This window comes from Plutella xylostella, chromosome 25 (genome assembly GCF_932276165.1).
Source record: "Plutella xylostella chromosome 25, ilPluXylo3.1, whole genome shotgun sequence".
Classification (NCBI taxonomy): Eukaryota; Metazoa; Arthropoda; class Insecta; order Lepidoptera; family Plutellidae; genus Plutella; species Plutella xylostella.
Window position 1 is genome coordinate 8,503,672 of NC_064005.1, and position 15,864 is coordinate 8,519,535.

At 40.9% G+C, this 15,864-nt stretch overlaps 1 protein-coding gene across 4 annotated transcripts in view; it reads left to right on the forward strand.

The window, feature by feature from the left end:
- Window positions 1-15,864, forward strand: part of LOC105391118 (phosphofurin acidic cluster sorting protein 1) — a 106,306-nt gene that overhangs the window by 74,548 nt on the left and 15,894 nt on the right. For all 4 annotated transcript variants that reach the window (XM_048630116.1, XM_048630117.1, XM_048630118.1 and 1 more), the window contains exon 3: window positions 15,095-15,188. In XM_048630116.1, coding sequence (XP_048486073.1) covers window positions 15,095-15,188 — 94 coding nt within the window. The remainder of the gene's footprint in view (window positions 1-15,094; window positions 15,189-15,864) is intronic.

Below are 15,864 nucleotides of genomic sequence, written 5' to 3' on the forward strand. Positions count from 1 at the left end.
TTTACATAAAATATTTCCTTCTTATTATAATTTACTTATATCTAGGATTCGGATTCCTAGTGGAACGTACTGGCCGACCACTGTCACCCACTGGTGGCTGAGGAGCAGCCTCGCCTCTACTCTCCTCCCCCTCTATATAAGTGCCAGCAGTAACATCGGTGCAGTCATAGTATGGCACATCATCATCATCTTCCACAATACCCTTATATTTCAGGAGGTGATCAACATGCTTTCTAACTTTCACATCTAAATCTCCTATGTACACTATATACATCATGGCACCTATCTTTTCTTCAACCTTGCCCAATTTCCATTCAGTCCTATTACCATTATTAAAAAAACATTTAGCCAAAACATAGTCACCGATACAAAAGTTGGCTCGCCTATGGCCACCGTACTGTCTACCTTGAGAGTCTTGCTGAGCAGAAACATTTCTCTGAGCTTCAGCCGACAGCGACACCGTAGCCGGCGCATCCTGCGGAGCTGGCGGCGGTGGTGAGCCTCGCAACAGATCGAAACGACCGCGCAACGTGCGACCGAACATTAACTGCGCAGGAGAAAAACCTGTCGTCAAATGAACCGAGTTCCTATAGTCAAATAAATATCTATTTACACCACTCTGACAAGCTGTTTGACTATCTCCCGGTTTTAGTATCACCTTCAAAGCCCTTTTTACCGTCTTAACGCTATTTTCTGCCTGGCCATTTGATGCCGGATGGTACGGCGCGCTGGTGATGTGGCTTATACCATTGTGCCCACAAAAACGCTCAAACTCGGCTGACACAAAATTGGACCCATTATCACTCACCAGGGTCTCCACCAATCCAAATCTGCTAAAAAGCTCTTCTAATTTTTCTAACACACTTTTAGTGTCCGTTTTGCTCATCACATAGCATTCTACCCATTTTGTATGTGCATCTACAGCAACTAGGAACTGCTTGTCGTGCAGTGAAAACATATCAATGTGCATGCGCTGCCACGGCCGCTCCGGGTATGTCCAGACCGCGAGCGGCGCGTGCGGCGGCGCGGGCCTCAGCGCGGCGCACGCGGAGCACGAGCCGACTATCTCCTCGATGTGCCGGTCGATGCCGGGCCACCACATACGTGCTCTAGCCTCTGTTTTACTTTTCACTACACCAAAATGAGAGCTATGCAGTTCATCTAGTAACTGTTTACGAAATTTATTAGGTATAACCAATTTATGGCCCCTAATAATGCAATCGTTCTCTCGAGACAGTTCATATCTACACCTATAGTATGGCCTCAAATCATCATCATTACATTTGGCAGGCCATCCATTCCTAATACAGTTCGACACTTTAATCAAAACTGGGTCTCGGCTGGTTTCAATTTTTACATCGGCTATTGTGATCGGTTTCAATAAAGAATCCGACATAAAATGTATATACAGTCCCGTTTCATTATTTTCGGAATTATCATATTTGTAGCTACCTATTGCTCGAGAGAGAAAATCAGCAACATTATCCTGGCTTCTAACGTACTCTATCTCGAAATTGTAAGCCGTCAAGAACAATGCATACCGCTGCAACCTGTTCGCCGCTAATTCCGGTACGCCCTTTTTGTTACCGAATATGGTGATCAACGGTTTGTGATCAGTCCTCAGAACAAACGGCTCTCCACGTCCATAAAGGTAATGGTGAAACTTTTTCACTGCGAACACTATGGCTGTTGCTTCTTTCTGAATCTGGGCATAGTTACACTCCGCTTTAGAAAGCGAACGCGAAGCGTAAGCAACGACCCTCTCCGTGCCGTCCGGCTGCCGCTGCGCCAACACTGCGCCCAGCCCGTGCGGACTCGCGTCTGACGTCACTATGGTCGGTAATTCGGGGTTGTAATGAGCAAGAACTTGATCCGATGCTAATTCAGTTTTTATCCTTTGAAATGCATCTTCTTGTTCATTCCCCCATACCCATTTGACCCCTTTTTGTAACAGCGCGTGCAACGGACTCAGAACACTTGAAGTGTTCGGCACAAAGCAACGGTAATAGTTCACCATACCTAGGAATGACTTCAATTCACTCTCATTCCTGGGACTTTTAGAGTTCAAAATGGCTTCTACCTTTTTCGGAGACTTGTGTAAGCCATGTCTGTCAATCAAGAATCCCAAATACTCTACAGACTCTTTGAATAACTCACATTTGTCCTGCTTCAAACGCAACCCTGCCTGTTCTAGTCTTTTCATCACTTCCTCCAGTCTTTTAAGGTGAATTTTCTTGTTTTCCCCAGTTACCAGAATGTCGTCTAAGAAGATGCAAACACCTTCAATATCACCTAAAAGAGTCTCCATCGTCCTTTGGAAGATGAACGGGGCATTGCTTAAACCAAACACCAATCTGTTGAAACAAAACAACCCTTTATGTGTGTTAATGCACGTCAAATACTTTGAATCATCTAGAACCAGTTGGTTATACGCTCGAGACAAATCAAGTTTCGAAAATTCTTGACCACCGTGCAACTTTGCAAATAAGTCCTCAATGCGAGGAATAGGATAATTATCCATGCAAACCATTTTATTCAGCGTTACCGAATAGTCAGCACACAGGCGTATATTTCCATCGGGCCGCAACACCGGCACAATAGGAGTAGCGATCTCGGAATGCTCAACCTTTTCCAGAATCCCTAACTCCACGAGGCGATTCAGCTCCTCTTCGACCTTTGCCTTCAAGGCAAGAGGAACGGGCCGCGGCTTGAAATACTTAAACTGTGAACCTTCTTTAATCTTAATTTCTATTTTATGCTTATTGAACGTACCTAATTCGTCCCTAAACAATTTCTCATATTTCTCTTTTAAGTACGTTTCATAGTCACCCCTTTGAATGTTAAGACAGTTCTCAGAACATAACTTCAAATTGAATGCGCCAATAAAATCCCGCCCTAGTAACACTGGTTGTCTTTCATCTGTGTCAATGACGTACATGCCAATCGTTTTGACAGAATTGTCAAATGATATTGGCAGATGTAAACAGCCCATCGGTGTTATTTTGGTGCCGTTGTAACAATTCAGTATCATATGACACGGCTTCAATTTATATTTATGTTTGAAATGCTTATCATACATCCCTTTAGGTAACACAGAAACAGCGCTTCCACTATCTACTTCGCACGAAATCTGTTCACTCGCTATCGCTACGATCTGTCGCATAGGCTCACCATTATAAGTTTTGATGTGAAACAATTCGCAATATTTACCGTCTACAATGTCGCTGTCGCTGTCCTCCGGCTGTAGGAAATTGTTTCGCCTAGACTTGCACATTCTTCTGAGATGGCCCTTCTTATTGCAATTCTGACACATCAAATTACTAAATCTACACTGGTCCGTCGTGTGGTTCCGGTAGCCGCACACCTTACACCTGCCTGCTCGTGTCTGCGCGGCGGGTGACGGCGCGGCCGCCGGCGTGGCGCGGCCCGCGCCGCTGCCCGCTCGCATCTCGTGCAGCTGCGGCGGCTCCCCGGCGCCTCGCGCGCCGCGCAGCGCCTGCCGCGCGCACCGCACGCCCTGCGCCAGCTCCAGTGCCTTGTTCATAGTGAGCGTCTCCACACTCTCCGCGAACAGTCGCTCCTTCTCCTTCGCGTCCTCCAGTCCGAGGACGAATCGGTCGCGCAGCGCCGTGTCGAGCTCCGTTCCGAACCCGCAGTACTGCGCCGCCCTCCGCACTCGAGCCGCCCACTCGGCCAGTCCCTCTCCCGCCCGCTGCTCCGCCTTGTAGAAAGTGCACCTTTCTGCGAAGCTGCACCTCTTTGGCTCCAGGTGCAGGTCTAGCAATGCTACAAGCGCCTTGTACTCCACATTGTCTAGTAAGGTCGGGAAGGCCAAGTCTTTTACGACCCGGTATGTGTCATCAACCAGCGCCGTCAGCAGCAAGGCTCTCCTTTTAAGGCCTGCTGCATCGTTATCTTCGGTAATGTCGTTTGCTATGCAGAACTGTACAAACCGGTCTTTGAAAATTTGCCATTCTTGACAGGCGTGGTCGAAATTTAGGTTACCACCGAATATACATGTGCTAGAACTCATAATGTATACCTTCCGCTCTTGCTATGTGTATTAATTTACTATTTACACTTCGCGTGGGGTCTTATTCGTCGCCAATGTGATATTTAGGGAAATAATATACGAGTTTGCTGTTCACCATTCTTCTATTCGGTAATAGACAACCTAAACATATAAACAAACTTATATATCAAAAAGGTCCAAACACCACACTTTAGCCATAAAGCACAAGTTTTATTAGGTAGTACTTTTATTTTATGAGTGTCATTTCTACAATCTGTTACTATGGGTCGTCTAAAGGCTGCGGAGTCAAGGATGGTACAAATACATATTTTATTATTATATACAATATTTTATTTACCGTCGTTTATACTTTTGTAACCGAGTTTCAGGAACCTTAAATTTTTCTTCGTAGTCATCTCATGGACTGTTTTGTATCTCCTGTTATTTAAACACAAAGATATGAATGTACACTGCCGTGCAAAGAAACAGTTCCACACACAAAAAGCCGATACCATACGACCCCAATTTTTTCAAACATTTAATTTTAAATTTGAATAAAATATTACCGTTTTTAGTAGGTAATATCCTGATGCTCTGTTAAATGTACTTCTATGTTGCAGAAGGCGTCATTAAGGTAGCCTTTTTCGTTTAGGAGTAAATTGCTGTTTTTCTTGATGAAACCTTTTCATTGCCCGTGAGTGTACATGCTGTTGAGTTTTATAAGTTTATAGTTGCTAATTCTGCTCATACTTGGCGTAGTAGGGTGGTCGTTTAGATCGCGGTATGGTTTGGTTTCAGCTGGTGTTCTTATATTCTGTATGCATTTGCAGTAAGTTCCTTGAAAAAATAAAATAAAATAAAACGAAAAATGAACGATTATTCTTTATATTACGACGTTTCATTGTGAATTGTGATTATGGTCTTTAAATTAGTATAAGTGCTAGAAAATAGAGTTTACATATGCTAGGCCATATGAGTACTCTTTTGGCAATATTTCTAAACTATATTTTCAATGTTTGTCATGTGTCTTTGATGTATTGGTTTTTAGATTGTATAGGATATCTACTGTGGTTGTTGGGGTAGGCCGAGATTGTCTGATCGATTCTCGGTAGGAATCGATTTTATCGAAAACGAAACCTGTTTGAAGTAGTTTCTTGGAAAGTTGATCGATATCCGCTGCATTTTATATGATGCAAGGTATGTTAACTCAATTATATTATGTCGACAAAACAACAAACATAGCAAAATACTTATTTTAGTCCCTACCATTAATTACTTGTTCTCTCTCTGAAACTACAATACCGCCCCGAACTCAGACAAACTAAAGGGCTCTCAATTTTCATTTTAAATGGTAAATTGTTAACCCTTTCAGCCCCTTTGAATCCCGCGGCGAATTAAACTCGTATTTACCTGCCGTTTAAAGTGTTTTGTTTCAACCCTCAAGTCGAAATTGTGTGACAAAGGTGGTCGATTGTTCGGTCGGATTAATTGTGGATGGATCGTGTCAGGGGATTATTCGATCTATTGTAACTAACTACTTTTAGTTTTGGTCTGTAAATGAATTTATTGTACACATGTATTGCGTGTGTGTGTATTGTATTGTGAGATATCTTGTGAGTATATTACATGTGTGTGGGTATTGCGTGTGTGTTTGTAGTAAACATGCGGGCAGGCTCCAAGACGCGAAGAGAAGCTTTAAGGTAGGCCACTGGCCACTGGCATTACCGCTAGGTGGCGCTGTAAAGTAAACAAGGGAATAATTTTGCTCTGTATATATTAATTGTTATTTATCACCACGAGTGCCGTAATATTGATTTTTTCAGTGATAAATGATCAATTACAAGTTCACCAACTGTGAAAGTGTTATCTTGTGAAAACTCAATAAAATTAGACTTTTGTCAAGTGATAAGTACAAAATAACTTATAAGTGAAATACTGCGGTGCCTTTCTAAAATAAACTCTGTACTCTCAAATATCACATCATAAACTAAGTAAATCGTGTTAATAAATGCAATATTAAAGTGTCTTTAGTGATAACAAGTGAAAAAATAGTACAAAACAAAGTGATCGTTACGTTCGCGGTGCAAAGTCCACTAACTGACTTTTTTTTTTGTTTTGTTTTCTTCGATAGTTATTGTACTATTCACCATTACCATCAAGCATCTCGGTGGTCGAGCCGTTCTTGTGATTGCTTTTTGAGACATAAAGTATCACTGGGCGCTGGTTCGATCCCCGCTAAAGTCATATCACCTTTTTCTAAGTTGTCTCACTTAAATTAAGTGGAAGCAATGAATTTCTTTGGGAATATCACTATAAGAAAACCAAAACGTACACAATCAGAAACACAGGTGACGGATGACGAAAGTAGTACATCGAAAACCACTATAGATGTCTCCACAAACAGCATGCCTGAGCTATCTGATGAGGAAGATGAAGAAAAACATCGCTCCAAATCTGAGATAGTCCGTTTAACAAACGAGCTAAAAATAGCACATAATGAAATCATTAATTTAAACTTAGAAAATGAACAGTTGAAAAAACAAATAGAGGACCTACAGAAAAAGAACACTATGTGCAAAAAAGTTGCAGACAGCCTTATAAATGAGTGTGTCACACCTAAGAAAAAAAAGTCGCAGCTCTTAAAACCTCAACAGATACCATATAGTCCTAAACCTTGTTCATCCAGGGAAACACCGAAGAATAAAAGCAAAGGGGTTCTGAGACAGTCTAGCCCCTTGTCAGCAAGCACTGAAGAAAATAGAGTACAGTCTAAACGGTCATTAGAAATAGTAAATCAAACCTCTTCACAGGCTACGAAATACCAGAGGAGAAAAATTTGCCTACTGACCTGCAACAAAAGAAATGTGGTCCGTGAGATAGCGGACAGTATATTTCCAAGAGAGAACTTTAGCGTCTGTCATTTCCTAACCCCGAACGCTGGACTCAAAGACCAACTACGCGGCCTGAATGAAAAACTTGCCAGATATACAAAATATGACTTCTGTGTTGTTATGATAGGGCAGGAGGAGTTCGCTGAAACCAAGAATTATCATACCCTAATAGCACATTTAAGAAATGTGTTACAGAAAATAGAACACACGAACATTATTATATGTACTCCTACGTTTAAATATGGAGAGCACCACAATATGTTCAACTGGAGAATCGAGCTATTTAATAACCTTTTGTATTCAGACGTAGTAAAACATGAATACGCCTACCTCTGGGACTCAAATGCGACGCTGTTCTACGACTATAGAATGTTTACCAGACGTCATGGATACTTGAACAACAGAGGGCTTAGAAACATATTGAATTGTTTACATGAACAGATCGAGATGCATGCAAAATTCATTGAGCAGAGTAATAATGGTGCTCTCACTACAAACTACAATGAACAACTTTTTCGTGAATCGTCATAATGAGTGTGAACGCAATAATTTAGGGACCATAGTAGATTCACTCATAGTGTTTCACCAAAATCTTTGTTGTATTTCTAATAAAATAGATGAACTAAGCATATACTTGAGTGAATTAAATAAGAAACCACACTATTTATGTGTTAGTGAACATTTTTTGCACAAAGAGTCTATCTTACACCTTAATCTAGAAAATTACAAACTAGTTTCATATAACACAAGGCCCAAGAAAAGAAGGGGTGAAACTCTAATATTAGGATTGGAAAATAGGGATTACGAGGAACTTGCGATTTGTAAAAAATTATATAAAATAGAATCTTTCGAAGTATGTGGTGTTATAGACAATAGAACATCTCTTAATATATGTTGTTGTTATAGGAATCCAAAAGAAAACAATTTCAATGTATTTTTAGAAAAATTAGAAACTCTATTGGAACACTTTTTTAACAAAGCATGTATAATATGTGGAGACTTTAATGTCAACATTCTGGTAGATAGCAAACAGAAGAGCGAATTTATGAGCCTTATTAAATGTTACAACTTCAGGCCACTTATAAATTCAGTCACATATATAAGAAATGACTCGGAATCAGGACTGGATAATTTTCTCACTAACTTGCCTGAGTCTCTTGTTCTTGATACTCAAGTAGATCATAACGGAATCGGAGATGGGCACGCTGGAATAACTTGTTCTTTAGATATTGAACATATCGAATCAAAAAAGGAAGAACAGTATGTTTATGTAGAACGGAGAATATTTAACGATAAATCAAATATGATGTTTAGAAGTAAAATACTTCAGCAAGATTGGAATGCCATGGGTATAAACACTTTTGTCCAAAAAATTGTAGGAGTTTTTAAGGAAAGTTTCAAGAAATCAAAAAAAAGATTAAGAAAAAAAACTATTCAATCATTAAAATGGATTACGAAGGGTATCAGAGTGTCAAGCAAGATGAAGCGAATTTTAAACGCAGCAAAATGGAAAAATAATTGCGAATATCGGAAAGCATACATAAAATTGTACAACAGGGTAGTACGACATGCCAAAAGAAATGCTGTGAAGAAGGAAATTGAAAAAGCCAAAAACTCTACAAAACAAATCTGGAAAGTAGTAAATAGGCATAGAAATAAACAAAGTTATAATAATAATATAAATAATATGATTTTAAAAATCGATAATAAAGCTGTAGATAATCCTATTGATATTGCAAATATTTTTTCTGGACAATTTGATCAGGCTAATGTGGAGTCACACGGTGATGTAGATGCTGCATTAGGAATTCTCAAAAATTATACAAACAGGATTAATGATGATATAAATCTGAGACTCACGACCCCGGAAGACATAGCTAAAATTGTTAAATGTATGGAAACAAAAACATCATCTGGCTATGATGAAATCCCAATCTGCGTATTAAAAAATAACATAGACATTTTAGCAGAACCTCTCAGTACATTTTTTTAATAACTGTCTGAAGAACGAAATTTTTCCAGAGCAGCTAAAAATTGCTAGGATACTACCTGTTCACAAAAAAGGATCTCGCACTGATCCTAAAAAGTATAGACCCATATCACTTTTACCAACTCTATCAAAAATCTTTGAAAAAATTATTAAAAATCAATTGACACTCCATTTAAACTTTAATAACGTAATTAATAATAGACAATTTGGCTATCAAAAATCAATTGGCACAATAGATGCAGTAGATTTATTAGTAAATGATGTAACGATGATGCTTGACCAAAAAATGAAAGTAGCATGCTTATTCCTGGATCTAAGTGCTGCCTTTGATTTGGTGGATCATGAAATTTTACTTTATAAATTAAAACACTACGGAGTCAGAGGTAAATTTTATAACCTACTACAGTCATATCTTAGTAATAGGAAACAATTTGTAGAACTGCTTACCATAGAGGACGACCATGAAACTGTACATAGATCAAACTTAGTTAAAATTGCTAGAGGTGTGCCTCAAGGATCTATCTTAGGCCCGATACTATTTATTATATTTATTAATGATTTAATTAATTACGTCACTAGATCTGTACCCGATACTCAATTAGTTGTATTCGCGGATGATACTAACGCAATATTCAATTCTACAGACATAGACTCGCTTAACGAGAAGGTTCACATGGCCATAAGTGCCTTCTGCAAATGGTTTAGTATCAATAATTTAAAACTAAATGCAAGCAAAACAAATGCAATGCTTTTCAAATCTACATGTAGGAGCAATGACGAGATTAATGTTTATATTGATGGTAAAAAAGTGGAATGTGTAGAATCTGCAAAATTTCTAGGCATACAGATAGATTGCCACCTGAACTGGAAAGAGGAACTCAAGTCAATTGAAAGTGCTCTGAGCTCGGCTTGTTTTGCCCTCCGTAGTCTAAGAGATGAACTAAAACTAAAAAATCTCATGCAAGTCTACTATGCATTAGTCGAATCTAAATTGCGCTATAGCATACAGTTTTGGGGTAACAGTTACCACTATAATATGAAAAAAGCATTTGTAATGCAAAAAAGGGCTGTGAGAACAATGTTACGAATTCCACAGCAACAATCCTGTCGGGAACTATTTGTTCAACTTGGCATACTTACCGCGCCATGCCTCTATATCCTGGTGTGCACATCTAATCTCATCAAACACTTAAATAAATTCGAGTCTGCTGCAGAAAGGACAGAAAGATTAAAGACTAGGCGAAAAAACCTAAAAACTGAAATGTGTCCACGGCTTAACATTGTTAAACACACACCGAGATATCAGGCCCTGCTTCTGTTTAATAAACTACCAAGTGATCTAAAACAGATTGTCTCCCATACTAAATTCAAAAACAATCTAAAAGCGTATTTGTTAAAGAAGGGTTACTATAGTGTGGAAGAATATTTAAGTGATACTGATAAGTCTGACATCTTTTTATAATTAATAAGTGTAGAGAATTGGTCAAATATCTCACAATAAAATAAAAATGATCTTCCTTCAATAGCTTTTATTATTGATCTCAAAGTTTGTTATTTTATATGTCAAAATGTCATGTTACTTGTCACCGTACTTTCTTTTTATAAATCAAAAAAGGATCATCAATATTCTCCCGGCCAAAAAAAATACATAAATTTAAAAAGATACAAAATAAAATTCATTCAGAGCTACCTAACACTATTAGTTTAGTTAGTGGTCGCCGCAATATGCCGCCCGACGTCCGAATGTCCGCTACTCTACATAAACCGTCGGGCCCAGGGAAAACTTTAACAACCACTCCTCTAAGCCAAACATTCCTAGGTAGAGATGGATCCGCCACCAAAACCAAAGACAGTAAGTTTCAAGAAACCAGGGCCTGTCGTCCATTTGAGTTTTGTGGCGTCATGTCGCTTTGCCCTTGTCGCTTCATCGGCAACATTTAACTCGCCTGGTAACCACTTCCATTCATCTGAATTTGACAGCTCTCTGATTTCGGATATTCGATTCGAGACGAACGATTTCTTGTCTTGCGGGTTGTTCTGTAACCAGTGCCACACTACTCTGGAATCTGTCCAAAAAAAACGATCCACAATATTCAGGTCATGCTCCCTTTGAACAGTGGCGCCTAGTCGAGCACCCATGAGAGCCGCTTGAAGCTCTAGACGAGGTATGGTAATCAATTTCAATGGTGCGACTCTACATTTTCCAGCTGCAAAGGCTACCTCACCGTTGTGTCTACGCAAGTAAGCTACTGCCGAAAATGCTTGTTCTGAGGCATCCACAAAAACGTGCAGTTGAAACTGATCGAAAGCACTGAAACCATAACAACGAGGTACCATAAACTCTTCACACGACTTTAAATCTATCAGGAATTCACTCCAGGTTCGTGTAAAGGTATCACCTATTAACTCGTCCCATTTCACGCCGCTTCGCCAAAGTTGCTGCAACAAAATTTTGCCTCGAATTAATAATGGACCAAGGAAACCTAAAGGATCGAAAACAGACATTATGACTTTAAGCATTTGACGTTTAGTGGGTTTTTGTGATCCGTCGACAATGTCTGCTTCCAACTTCTTGAAACTCAGGTCGAACCCAAGAGCATCTTTCTGTGGCTTCCATATCATTCCCAAGGTACGCTGAGAGCTCTCCGTTTGCAATAAGCTAACCGACGGCGTCTCTGTTGTCTCAGGAAGACATTCAGGTTTATTCGATACGAAGCCTCTTATCTCGAATCCACCAGCATGGTGAATCGCAGTGACGTCGGCTACTAGTTGCTTCATCTCTTCAACTGTGTCCACGCTATCACAATAGTCATCTACATAGTGTCTTCTTTTAATAGCTATCACGGCGCGCGGATGAGATTCAGCATATTGGTCAGCATTCTTTCTAATAATGTACGTAGCAGTACACGGGGATGATTTCGCGCCAAAAATCATCGAAGTCATTTTGTACGTACGGGGAGGTTGATCTCTATTCATCCCACGCCACAAAAATAGTTGCGATTTCTGATCCTCTTCGTTAATTTTGACACGCATAAACATTTCTTTGATATCTCCCGTAACTGCTACCGCCCTCTCTCGGAAACGGAACAAAACACCAACTAATGAATTAAGAAGGTCAGGGCCTGCTAGCAACTCCGTATTCAGAGAAATGCCTTTTGTTTCTGCTCTCGCATCATGCACTAGCCGAAGCTTTCCCGGTTTAGACGGATTGCGTACTCCGAAATGTGGCAAGTACCAAAGTCTCGGGCCGGCCAAAGTTTCATGGACATCTTCTGCATAATGTTTTTCCAGTAAATTATCCACCTGCTTCGAATAGTCAATCGAGAAAGCGGGGTCAACGTCCATCATCCTCTCTATCACCTTCAGTCGCTGCACTGCGCTCCCTTTATTCTCCGGCAGAGCGACGTCATCCGATCTCCACAGCAGCCCGGTCTCCCATCTGTCACTGATCTTCCTGGTCTTCGCGTCGAGAATACTCATAGCTCGCTGTTCACCTGGTGAAAACTTATCATTCTCCTCATGTTTTACACCAAGGCTATCGACTCGAAAATAATCCTTAACCAAGTCATGTAATTCGACGTCAGCTTCAGAGTGATGGAGATGGTTTGTGAATTCTTTGTTTACCTTATAACTAGATGATACGAATCCGTGAAGTACCCAGCCTAGGTTAGTCCGCGAAGCAACAGGCTCGTTCGCTCGTCCTTCTCGGTTCTCTCTTATCAATATCAGCTGTAAATAATCCTGGCCAATTAGAATCTCCGGATAGCCATCATACTCCTCTAGCGGTACATCCTGTAAATGTAGACAACTTTCTATTAATTTTCTATCGACCTTTTGTGTGGGCAAGCGGAGTGAGTCTACAGTACGTATTTTCGGCAAATAAAAGGAACCCGTAGAAGTGTGTAACGTCACGGCAACTGCAAGGCTATGGTTCTCTCTTTTCGTTTCGCCGACAGCGCCCTGCAAATTAAGGTTCACGCGAGGACCCTCTGCACCAATTTTTTCAGCTAGGCGGGAGTCTATCAAGCTTATGGTAGACCCCCCGTCTATCATGACACACGTGCGGACGCTACCAGCAGGACCCTCCACATTGACAGGTAAGACTCCTACATACCTCCGCCCCTCTTGTTCGGGTTTAGTCCATAAGTTGCTACTCAGTCGTTTTATCATTATCGCCATTAGACTGCTTACTTTTGGTCCAATTTAGCCAGTCTTCGCGATGAAGCAATGTGTGGTGCCCACGACTACACGTGGCACATTGACGTCTGGACCTGCAGCGCTCACGTCGATGTTTGGGGCTGAAACATTTGAAACACAGCTTCTTATTACAAATCCAGTCCCATCTCTCGTCCACAGACCTAGCACTAAATGGAGAACAGCTGTCCAAGTCGTGACCATCTTTCTCGCAGAAGGGACAGTGTGGTCGTGTTGTGTCGGTCTGCCCACCGCGCTTCTGAAAGGAAACTGCATTGATCGAAGCCATATTAGTCGCGTTGGCCGCACCGGAATCGGAATAATCATCGACCATCGCGAGCACAGGATGACGGCCAAAACCTGAGGAAAAAGTCTTAGTCTTTAGTTGCGGCTCCATTACCCCAGCCCTACACACTAGTTCGGCCTCACGCATCAAATAATCGGATAATGCGGCTAATTTCGGACGGCGGGCGGCATCTTGGGTAACGCTATAATCTATCCACCTATAAACTAAGTTCTCAGTTAATTTATTTACAATTTCCATTACCAAATCCGGGCTGTATAAATAATCTGAACAGTTGGTCGCTGTGATTGCAGCTAAACAATTTGAAACTTTAGTCGCGAGCGTCACTAACTCGGTCCTAGAGCCACTTAGCTTCGCTATTTTCTTTATTTCTCCAATAATCTTCTGCACTATAAGATCTGGTCTTCCAAAGCGCATTTCGAGGGTCTTCATGATCTCTTGGGCCGAGGACACGGTGATGATGCGGGCCGCTACCGTCTCCCACGCCTCTCCACGCAGGCATCTCTGTAGGCGGGCTACGTTTTCGTCTTCCGAGTACTGGCCTATTCTAGTCGTCGACTCGAAGGCGTGTTTGAAACGCAGCCATTCGAGTGCATCGCCAGAGAACGTAGGCAGGTCTCTGGCTGACAGGCGGCCTAGCAATTTGTCACTTCGATTCGCTTCAGGCTTGGGCGAGTGATTTTGATTAAGCCAATGTACCACTCGTGAAAGCGAGGCACGACTTGAGGCCTTCTCCACTCGTGAAAGCGAGGCACGACTTGAGGCCTTCTCCACCTCCTCGACCTCTATTTGGGCCTTTTCCTCCTCTAGTCCAGCCTCTATCCTTGCGCGCTCAGCCTCCAGGCGCCGTTGCTCCAACTGTCGTTGCTCTTCCAGGCGCCGTTGTTCAATTTCCAGCCGTCTCTCCTCCAGCTCGGCAAGCTCTCGAGCCGCCCGAGCCTCCGCCAGCCGGCGCATGGTCGCGGCGCTGGAGCGCGCGCTCGATGATCGATCGGAGCACGGCACCCTCGGCTGTTGGTCGTCAGGCCCACTTTCTTGGTCAGCACTTACTTCATTTTTGTTTAATCTAGCACTACGGCGTAGTGGTCGATCCATGCCGGACTCGATTGGACCACAAATGTAGAGAATTGGTCAAATATCTCACAATAAAATAAAAATGATCTTCCTTCAATAGCTTTTATTATTGATCTCAAAGTTTGTTATTTTATATGTCAAAATGTCATGTTACTTGTCACCGTACTTTCTTTTTATAAATCAAAAAAGGATCATCAATAATAAGTAATTTAAATTTTAACTTAATTCTAATTGTTGATAATATTTTAAATTTAACATAACCTATCCACATGAGATTTTTAATGATTATTATATTTTGTAAATTGAATATAGATAATAATTTATTGTTTGACTTGTATAACACATCATATTAATTAATTATATTATGTTACGTGGTGGTGGTGTAGACATTAAGATTTTCAAATACAATTGTTAATATTGTTATATGAAATAAAATACAATACAATACAATACAATACAATAGTACATATCACCATCAGCCAACAACATTCCAAGTCCCGCCAAAGTGTTGCTGTTGCCCGTGAGTTTCGATCCATTTTCTCTATCTACGTGAAGTATTTCCCGCCCAGCATTATTTTACATTTAATATTTAATCTTAGTGGTAATTACCCGTTTTTCTTCTTCCGCAGACTGCAGATCATGCTGCAGCGGCGCAAGAAGTACAAGAACCGCACCATCCTCGGCTACAAGACGCTCGCCGAGGGCGTCATCAAGATGGACCAGGTGAGATGACACGCTTTATAATAGTGTAACCTCTTTATGGGGCGTTTGCACGGGTGGCTATAGCCGGTGTAATGTTTGCCGCACGGCTAAAATTTGCCGTCTGAATTGGTATTTTGTGCATAGGATGCAAGTGACTGATGAGTTTGTAGTTTGATGAGGCAATTTGTCAAGCGACTAGTCTCACGGCAAAAATGAACCCATGTTAACGTCTTATGACCTGCATGAAATGTATGTTTAGTTTTATCCGATGTGAGATGGGATAATCTGAAAACCAGCGCTGAAACGTTGGCCACAACTTACAGCAGATGCTGACATTGTACCATTTTGCCATTTTTTTATTCAATACACTTTTTAATTTTATTGCATGTTTTTTGGCAAATAAATGAATTTTCTTTCTTTCTTTCTTTCTTATTACGGACATAAGGTAAAAAATGCGTTGGTTATTTTTGGACCACTGGTGAAAATTAAAATTACCTTGCACCTACTGGTGCAAGATAAACTTGAGCTTTGAGTTTTTCAATGACCAAACCTGTATTAATTAACCACGTTACTCATCCAATACCTTGAAATATTTAAAAAATATCTGCTGAAAATCGCACTCGGTACGGCTGCAATTTAGTAGGTACACTGGACGCCGCTCTGTTCTGTCGTCTACCAGCCCCTCTAGTACGGGTTT